Source organism: Miniopterus schreibersii, assembly GCF_964146895.1.
Source record: "Miniopterus schreibersii genome assembly, chromosome: 19".
NCBI lineage: Eukaryota > Metazoa > Chordata > Mammalia > Chiroptera > Miniopteridae > Miniopterus > Miniopterus schreibersii.
In genome coordinates this window covers 16,246,667-16,257,045 of record NC_138119.1, presented here as the reverse complement: position 1 = coordinate 16,257,045, position 10,379 = coordinate 16,246,667, and the positions used below count along the sequence as shown (strand labels likewise).

The window sequence follows — 10,379 nt, the reverse complement described above, 5'->3', positions numbered from 1 at the left end:
ACAGTCTAATACTCTGCAGAGAAAGGGAAAGAGAAGTATCACGAAGATGCAGACAAAATTTGTCTTGGAAAATTCTGACCACAATTCTTCAGGAAAGTGTGAAATAGGTCTTGACATCTATACAGAAGTCACAGGCTGAGAAACAAAGACAAGTATAATAGGAAGAATTTCAAAGCATCTTTGGCAGAGACAATGACACGTTCACACACGCCCTCCTTTTCCTGGACACCAGCGGAACTTGACTGCCTACTTCCCAGCGTCCCTTGCGGCTGGGACACTGTCACTAGCCTTACACTGGAATGTGAGTGTAAATGATGTCATTCTGAGGAAGTTGAGAACAAGTGTGCCTTCCCAGTGCTCGCCCATCCCCTTTTGCATCAACTGCTGAGACTGTGTTCCAAATGTCATGGTCTTAAGATTGAGAAGGGCCACCCACCCTGCATTGGACTTCACGTAAATGAGAAATAGATTCCATTGTGTTAATCCACTGAGATTAAAGGGTTGATTTGTTACAGAAACACAGCCCAACCTAAGCTGACCAATTCAGAACCAAAAACACAACAGATCTAAAAACCAGGTTGACAAGTATATTATACTATCAGTATAATCAGTTATATAAGACAGAGAATAAAACAACTGGAGAGATGTTCAAAAGCATTTGATAAAATCCAAATTCTATTCCAAATGAAAATATTTAAGTCATTAAGATAAAATAGCTTAAACTAATAGCCATTTCTCTTAATAATGAGCCGTTGTAAGCTTTCCTATTTTTTTGGTTTCACAAACAAGAAAAGGGTGCATGCTAGCACCACCACTGCTTAACATTGTTAAGCCCAAGCGAATGTAAAAAGAGAAGCAAAAGTATAGATTATTTACCTGGAAAAACTAAGACTCAGCTGAGAAAAAAAAATGTACCATGACTGCCAACAGCATTAAGGGACTGCTTGAGATGAGTAACCATGAACTGAAGTGACAACAGTCCTGGCGACTGTCCCTGGCCTGCTGTAGTCGGCGGGTACAGGTGTGCAACAGGCAGAAAGTTTGACTTCACCAGGGTGGTCCTTTTGCCCGGCAAGTACATCAAGGCAAGAGAGGGGCAAAAAGCTGAAGGTGATGCGAAGGAGCAATGTTAAGGATTGGCCATGGACTTCAAGCTGGGTGTGACTCTAGTATTGGGGTCATGTAGGTGAATGTCCTGATTCTTAGAAAACACAAGCTCAGGCATTTAGAGGTGAAAGGTCATGATGCCAAACTTTCAAATGGTTCACCCCAGAAAAGTATGTGGTATATATACACACACACGGACAGACAGACACACACAAAAAATGTTAACTTGAATTTATGTAGAGGTGCACAGGTGTTCAACTTTTCTATGGATCTGAAACTTTTCAATTTCAGAAGTTGGGGAAAAGCATGAAGTTTTTTAATAACGTTATTCTATGAAATGTAGAGTTTTTAAAAAGGAGTTTTTTTAAATAAATAGATGTGTTCAACTAGGTTAACAAATGTAAGTTTATATCTATTTCATATTCATGACTACAAGTTTACATATTCAAATTGGCCACACAGCTAACACTGGAAAGTCAATAAATGGCAAAATAAGCACAATAACTGGAGACAAGGAACCAAAAAACAGTTGCTGGTGGGGGCAGGGAATCCTTGGTGGGGGAAGGGTGGTGGTGGGGTAGTGTAGTGGCAGAGAGAACTGTTTTTCTGTATAAGCCTTATAATTCCTCAAACTACATGTACAACTTTTAAAAAATTCAATGAAAAGAAGTTTTACTTTGTATCTTTGCTTTTATCGATCCCTCAGTTTCTTATTTCATACTGTTTTAGTGCTTTATTTAACATTAGAGGAAATGAACTGAGGTGGACTATCAAGGAGCAGCCATATACGTACATATATACATAGCTTTGCTTCTTACCAGGCACAAATCTATTAACAGGAATTTTCATTTTTCTCCTTATGTAGGTATAATCTTAGAGAGGGAAAATAAAACCCAAATTGTAAAATGTTATGCTCTAATTAGATGTGGAAAAATTAAATGAGTAGTCTTAAAGATGGCCCCTAATAAGAGAAAAGCACATACATGTATTGTATCTACTAAATAAAAATTCAGTGCACTCCTTATAGTGTTTGAAAGGATGAAATTGTGACTGTATTGGAACAAAATGTTCACTGACAGTTCAATCAGCTTGCAGTTGGCTGAAATGTAACCTGATGTAGCTGAACTTGGTTTCTAAAGTGACAAAAACTTATATCTATGTTCAGAGTAACAAATTTGTATGTTTTCCTTCAAAGAACAGAGGAAGCAGCAATTAATAAAGACAAGTGTTCAGATTTATTTGGAAATTCACAGTTTCTAACGGCACTACAGCTCTGTTGTCACACACTGAGCGTCAGCTCCGCACAGTGCCGGGTGCTGCACGTGCTTGACTCCCGCTCCGCCTCTGCTTCCCCTGGACCGCTCTTCAGTGGGTTTCTGTGCAATCAGACCTTCTTGCTCTGAATGGCTAATTGTACAGACTGGGAAAAAATGTCAATCACCTAAAACACACTGTTAATCTGAAGCAGCAACTTAAACAAAAAGGCTTTAAATAAGTCACATTACAAACAATACCCAGAAAGGTATTAGACAAATTTAAACACAGTTACTACAAAAAGTGCTCAATAAGTTATAACTTAAGTCTGACAACATAAAATGGTCAACTCTCTCCCTTTCAAAAAGAAGCTTTTCACTTTCACCCATTACTGTACAAACACATACAAATACAGCCGCCAATTAAAGAAATACAAGGACAAAATGAAGACACACGCACACGGACAGCACACACGTACACCTCTGCACATCTGTAGCCAATACAAAGCCAACGCAAAGGACTAGTAACCCCTGTGACTTGACCAATTCAACAGGCTCGGCAAACTCACTGGCTGGTTCTGTGCATGTCCATGGGCAGTGAGTGTGTCACGTGGGACCTGGACTCATTGCGAAAACCTTCACATTTTCTATTTGTAGCAAGTGAAAGTCTGTAGGATTGGTGCTTACTGTGAATGTTTAAAATGTAATGTTGCTACAGAAAACCTTTACAAGTGGTGACATGTGTTTAAAAGGCGAATTTATAAAAAAATGTATTTGCAAATACCGGTCATTTGTAAGAAAAGATCTTGTAGTTTTGTTTTCCTCGTTGAGTTAATTGCTACTGAAAACTAATGTGAATTAAATTAAATGAAAATAACATTTAACAGTATCACCATTTACCTAAAAACAGACTTAAAAATTCCAGCGAGTGCTTGTTTCAGGTGAGATGCTAATCAGAGATCTAGTCGGCAAGTCGGCAGGCTCTTCACACGGTCTGACCCACGTGACTGAACTCCAGGAGCAGATCACCTCAAAGCCTTGTAGTGTTTGCAGCTTCAAAAAACTAACAAAGTTATAAAAGAAATCAAATGACAGAAAAAGTCCCCCTCCTCTTCCAGTGGCATTATAAATAGACAAAAGGCACATAAATATGGAAGGTGCAAGAAATAGGAACAAAGCTACAGGAAGAGGTTCAGGCTTCCATTCCTATCCCACCCAAGGGACTGGGCTTCCAAACTACCAGTAATTAATCTGTGAAAAAATGTCTTTAGAAAATGTCCACCACTGTCCTGTGGGAAGTAATCAGCCTTGCAGAACTGCAGCTCATTTACCAAGACTGACTGGCACAATCCCACCTACTTTTAAAAAGGCAGAAGCCATAATTTCTGAATACTTTTCCCATTGTTATTTCTCCCTCCCCCAAACCCTTCAAATACCACAGACTGTTCTTCAAAGAACAACAGAAAGTCTCCAGTAAGAAAAGTTTGATTATTCTAGATGTGTCCCGAGACTGCTGTCACACCAAATGTCCCCACGGTGAGCTCTTTGTTTCCTTTGATGATGTCATGCAGGCTCGGCAATGACCCCGACTTAGTCTGTATCAGTGTCTTTATTAACTTTCCTTGGTCTTGGACTTTAGAGCGCCTTCGTTTCAAAGCCCTCTTCTCAGTTTTTGTCTTTTGGGACTGTCCATTGCACAGACTCGTGCAAGCTGAAATGCCACAAAAATATGACTCTTCTGACTGTGACGAAGTTTCCGAGCTCCCTTCCGAGGGAGGACCCTTGTAAGAAGAGTGATACACTTCTCCCACGTGAGAAAAGTCTCTCTGGTTCGTGAAGGGCTTTCTTCCTTTTATGTCTCCATTGGCTACAGGATGTGACGGGTCTGCCGGCTTTATGGTCTCTATTTTGTACTTGCAGCGTTTCTTCTATAACACCAGCAAAAGAAAGGGTAGGAATTAGACCTCCAAAAGTTAGCTACCTCATCAAACATCTAGAGAGCTGTGCTAATGGAGAAGTGCCACCTCCTGGTGAAAAGTAAAACAGTGGTCTGTTCTGTAAGACACCTTCATTTCCTTCCTATTTAGTAAATGTTGCTCAGTAAAAGCTCTCACCTGCCACCTCTGAATACAGACTGGGGGCACCAACTCACATCTGAATACCTAGGATGCACTAGATATTATACTAGTTGCTATCATGTGTATCTTACTCACCAACCCTGAAAAGTGAGGATTTTATCCCTGGTTTTGGGTCCCTGCCCAACTCAACATAGTAAGGTGCCACGTTGCGGCTGAATCCTAGGCTATGTGACTCTAAAACCCACATTCTTTCATCTACAATCACCTCTAATCAAGATGAGCACAACTTACTTGGAGAGGCAAATGGAAAAAGCACAGGCTGTGGAACCAAAAAAGCCTAAATCTATCCTGAGTTTTGCCACCTACCGAATGGGTCATGTAAAGACAAGAACTCTGAGTTTCAGTTCTCTCATTTGAAAAATGAGGCTGTACCCTGCCGGGTGGCTCAGTTGCTTAGAGCATCATCCCATACACCAAAAGGTTTTGGGTTCAATTCCCAGTCAGGGCACATATGGGAGGCAACCGATTGATGTTTCTCTCTCACATCAATATTTCTTTCCCTCTCCCTCTTCCTCTCTCTCTAAAATCAATTAAAAACAAAACAAAAACAAAAACAAAAAAAATCCCACATATCCTCGGGTGAGGATTAAAAATAATAAAATTTTTTAAAAATTGAGGCTGTTCTGAGGATCACAGGATGGCGTACACTCTGTGCCTGACGTGCACTGGTCCTCAATTCATGGCTACTAGCCAGGGATCAACAAGCTTTTCACACATAAAATGATTTCAGGCTTTGCAGGTCACACACTGTGTCTCTGGCATATTCTTTTTTATTTTGCCACCCTTTAAAAACCACTCCAGATTCATACAAAACATGCCACAGGCCAGATATGGATTACGGATCATAGTATGCTGACCCCTGTAAACATTCATTTATATCATTACCATGACTGAAAAGAACAGTAATTTAAGGACCACTTAAAAGTTATATTAAACCTTTCAACCTATTTCTTCATCTACTCCTTACATTACCCACCAATACACTTAAAAAGAAACAAAGTATTACCTTTTTTTCTGGAGAGAACTTGAGGGGTTCTACAATGTACAAAGCATTTGGGTCTACTATAGGTAAGAAAAAATAAAAAGCAAATGTAAACTAGATTAGGCTACAATTAAACACAACAAAGTATTATATTATCGCTTAGGGATTTTTCCTAACAGAACCAACACATTTATATTTTCACCAGGTTAACCGTATATTTATGCATTTTAAGTTAGTAAGCCAAGAGCAACAAGGTGGGAGCAAGGTGGGAGATGGTTCTGTTCTTATTTTGGGCTTGGTCACCTTCCCTCAGTCTTTAATTAATAGCTGGCTATCGGCAACACAGTGACAATCTTTCGCTGGGCCCAGTCCTGCCCTCTTACCTGATGAGAAAATAACATCACCAGTACACTAATGCCAAACCTACAAGGCATCTGAATATTTTCCTAAAGGACTAATTTCTACACTGTGTTGCAAATGTGGGTTAATACTGTACAACAAGCAGCTGTAACCATGTATTAAAGTCAGAGGAACAGAGACACGAAACCAGATCTAAGACTTTTTTTCTAATTGTTTGTTACTATGATTTACTATAATCAAAACTATAAACTACAAAACCTAAAAAAAGCTTGAACATGCAATATAAATGACCAAACGATAATGAATGAACACTTCTGGCATGGTGAGTACATTAGAAATATTAGTTTTAGGTTTCTAAAATTTCCTTACTTAAAGCACATTCAAGACAGCCCTATGCCAACCACATGGACACAATAAACACACGAACACAAAAGGGGCTAAGAGACTTTAGTCCCGTTGAGAAAATTAAGATGAAAGGATCTGTGGAATGACAGAGGCAGAAGTCTGTAAGCAGAAAATTCACTATAAAACTTTAGATGCCAGAAATTTATTAACATGAGTCAACCAATTATATTTTACATTATATCCTAGGAATCTGTTGAGAAAGTCATCAAATACAAAAAATATCCAACTATTCCTCCAGTCATGTCTATCAGATTACTAATCTACACAAATTGTTTTTTTAAAAACATGTCTATGTTTGGAATGGGTGTTAATGTTATTCAGATCACCCTCTCCAACAAAAGCAACTAAATAGGGTGGATTTTTTATCACCAAAAAGCATCAAAAGCTGCCAAGATAAGCACGTAATCCTCAGACCAAAATGGAAGGAAAAGTAGGAATCCAAAGAGTCAAATGGACCACAGAAGTCATTTCTGTCCAGAGAGCATGTGCCAATGCAAGAATTTGTGGACCTGAGTTCTGATGGCAGCATAAGGGAATACGTCGAAAATCAAGCCTCAGGGCCCACTCAAAGCAGCAGTTTGTAATATCTCCTCTGGCTCCCCAACAGTAAGCTGGGACTAAAGAATGAACCCATGCAGGGCCTGACGGTCCAAATCCCCATCACCTGGCGGTCCAACAAACCTCAAGCCATGAATGTAGTTTTTCTGAATGTAAAGCAAACAAATTCTCCTGGAATAAGGACCTACATTCTAGCCCTCAAACTGTCCCTACAAATAATTTTTCAAAGAGATGGACTAGCACACAGATAACCACACATACAAATCTACAAAGCACCTTGAGCAAGAGTTTGCAAAGACAACTAATGAACAGATTTTTAAAATTTTAAGATATCAGAATGATCAAACAGACTGTAGATATAGTCACATATACTATATTTAAATAAAAAGCTTAAAAATATCTTCAAGAAACATAAAACAAAAGGACCTAGATATTTAAAATATACTAAAAGAACTCCTAGAAATGGCAAATAACTAAAATTTAAAAGTCAACGGATGAATTTAACAGCAGACTATATATAGCTATAGCCTGAAAAACAGATCAGAAGAAATCATCCAAAATGTAGCACAGAAAAGCAAAAATATGGGAAATAGGAGGAGTTTAGGAGACAAAGGTTAAACAGAAAGAAGGATTAACACATTTAATTAAATGGAAATTCTAAAATGAGGCAGAAGTATTATTGTGGGGGGGAAAAATAGGTAAGAATTTCCCGGTATGATAAGAGATACCAATTCAGAGATTCAAAGAGCCCAACAAATTTAAACAGAAATTTAAAAAAAGATGTGCCTGTATTCACAGAAAATCCAAATGACTAAAAGACATGAGATGCTCAACTTCACTAGTAATCAAGTAAATGCAAATTGCAACTGCAACGAAGTTAACAAACACTTTAAAACTTGACAATTCTCAGTGTTTGTTGGCAAGAATGTAGAAGAATGGAAATTCTCCCACTACTGATGGAAGCATAAACTGTTACAGCCACTTTGGAAAAGTTTGCTATTACCTTGTAACGTAGATAAGCACACCCTACAACCCAGCAATTTCACATCAGGTAATATTCCTAGAGAAACTCATGCAACTATGCTCTAGTACATAAACAAAGGAATGTTCACAGCAACATCTTTTATAATAGCCCCAAACTGTAAGCTACAGGAAAATGTATAAATACATTATGATTTGATCAGTTACTGAAATACTACAGAATATTGAAAATGTAATGCAATCACGTGTGTGAACCTTACAAATAGAATACTGATGGAAAGAAAACAAAACAACACATATGGGGGTGGGCAAAGTAGGGTTACAGTTGTGCGTATGCGAAACACACAGAGTTTATTCTTGTATTATATATTTTTCCATACAGACAACTGTAAACCTACTTTTGCCCATGCCTGTATGTTATGATTCTATTTACACCTCACAACCTCACACCATGTTAACTCAAAATGGTTAAAGACCTAAACATATGACCTAAAATTATGACATTTCTAAAAGAAAATAGGAAAAACTTCATGACACTGGACTTGGCAATGATTTCTTGAATTCTTTTTTTACTATTTTCTATTGATTTTTTTTTAGAGAAAGAGAGAGGAAGGGAGAGAAAAAGAGATAAACATTGACTGGCTGCTCCCATGCCCCACCCCTGCCCAGGGGATTGAGCCCAAAACCTGGGCATGTGCCCCAACCGAGACTGGAACCAGCTACCTCTCGGTGCATAGGACAACGCTGCTCAACCAACTGAGCCACACTGACCAGGGAGGAAATGATTTCTTGAACAAGACAACAAAAGCAAAATAGACAAATGGGGCTATGTCAAATTTAAACACTTCGGTCTATCAGGAACACAATCAAAACAGTCAAAAGGCAACCTCTGGCCCTGGCCAGGCGGCTCAGTTGGTTGGACATCGTCCTGTACACCAAAAGGTTGTGGGTTCAATTCCTGGTCAGAGTTCCTACCTAGGAGGCAGGTTTGATCTCCTGGATATGACATGCTAGAGGCAACTGATCGATGTTTCTCTCTTACATCAATGTTTCTCTCCCTCACCCCTTTTCTCTTTAAAATATCCATAAAAACATATCCTCAAGTGAGGATTTAAAAAAATTTAAAAAGGTAATCTATGAAGAAGGATAATATATTTGTGAATCATATATCTGATAAGGGGTTAATATCCAGAATATATAAAGAATCCCTACAATTAAACAACAACAAAAAAGCTCAAATAACCCAATTTAAAAATGGGCAAAGTGTTGGAATATGATTTACAAATAGCCAAAGAACACATGGAAAGATACTCAGCATCACTCAGCATAAGAGGAACGTAAGTCTAAACCACAATGAGTTGTATCACCTCACACCCATTAGGATGATTACTATAAAAAAACACCCAGAAAACAAGTGGTAGGACTGTAAAATGGTACAACCATTTGGAAAACAATATAAAGATTCCTCAAAAGGTAGAACTCCATATGATCAAGCAATCCCACTTCTGGGTATATGTCCAGAAGAACTGAAAGCAAGGTCTTAAAGAGGTATTTGCACACTCATGTTCATAGCAGCAATATTCACAATAACCAAGAAGTGGAAAAAACCCAAATGCCCATTAACAGATGACAAAACAAAATGTGGTATATATGTATAATGAAAATAATAAGCTAGTCACAGAAAGACAAATACTATATTATCCCATTTACATGAGGCATCTAAAGTAGTCAAGTTCATCGAAACAGAAAATACAGTGGTGGTTACCAGGGGCTGGGTGGAGAGGAAAAAAGGGAGCTGTTCAATGCATACAGAATTTTAGATTTACAAAATTAAAAAATTCTGGAGATATTTCAATTAAAAATTTCAGTTGCAAATAAACATACCAGCCAAAAGAAGAAAAAAGAGGGGGGGGAAAGCAGGAAGGAGGAAGAGTTTCTAGTTCTAAGTAAACACACATGTAATGGGTTGTCTGTAAACCTTTGTGATAATAGCAAAAGAGTAAAGCTCAGGAATGATTACTTGAATGACTTAACCAAAAGAAATAGACTGCTTAGTTACTAATTCCTAAAGAAAGAGAGAAGTGAATGATTAAGAAAGCACTCCTAATTGAAATACATAATTAGTTTGGTTATTTTAATATTGCTATGAGGTTAAGTCTCTTAATTAGCACTAATTAAAGCACTACTTATAAAAGTACTGATATAGGAAAATAGCCACTCAGTATACATCCATTCATTGACACTTAAGTATTCACTGAGTGTTAGCCAGTAAAAATGAAACACTATTATAGATTCTGGGCTTTAAAAAAAAGATCAGATTTTTTTCAGAAATGCCTCATAGTCCTAAACTAGAGGCAAAAGGAGTCCTACCTGTACAGGAAGAGGAAGCAGATAAGCACAGGATGCTATGGGAGCACATTCAGGTTTTCCATATCTGGTGAACTGTCTCAAACATCCCTTTCTAAAAAGAAATACTTCTAAACAGGAGCAAGTGCAAACAAAGCTACTAACGGCTCATTAAATTCAGCCCCTCCCCACCCTCTGGGCTTTCAGGAACAGAGAAAGATATAAAGTGTGAAAATGATAGGTGCCTTT

The 10,379-nt window shown here is 38.1% G+C and overlaps 1 protein-coding gene across 9 annotated transcripts in view; it reads right to left on the bottom strand.

Moving 5' to 3' along the window:
- Positions 1-2,320: 2,320 nt before the first annotated feature.
- SUCO (SUN domain containing ossification factor) overlaps positions 2,321-10,379 on the bottom strand; it is a 48,504-nt gene continuing 40,445 nt past the window's right edge. For 8 of the 9 annotated variants that reach the window (XM_081120437.1, XM_081120442.1, XM_081120440.1 and 5 more), the window contains 2 exons: positions 5,505-5,560; positions 2,321-4,288 (listed from right to left, as the gene is read on the bottom strand). In XM_081120437.1, coding sequence (XP_080976563.1) covers positions 3,854-4,288; positions 5,505-5,560 — 491 coding nt within the window. In that variant the 3' untranslated portion in view covers positions 2,321-3,853. Of the gene's footprint in view, positions 4,289-5,504; positions 5,561-10,154; positions 10,246-10,379 lie in introns of those variants that run through there. The other variant, XM_081120443.1, reaches the window with a different exon arrangement.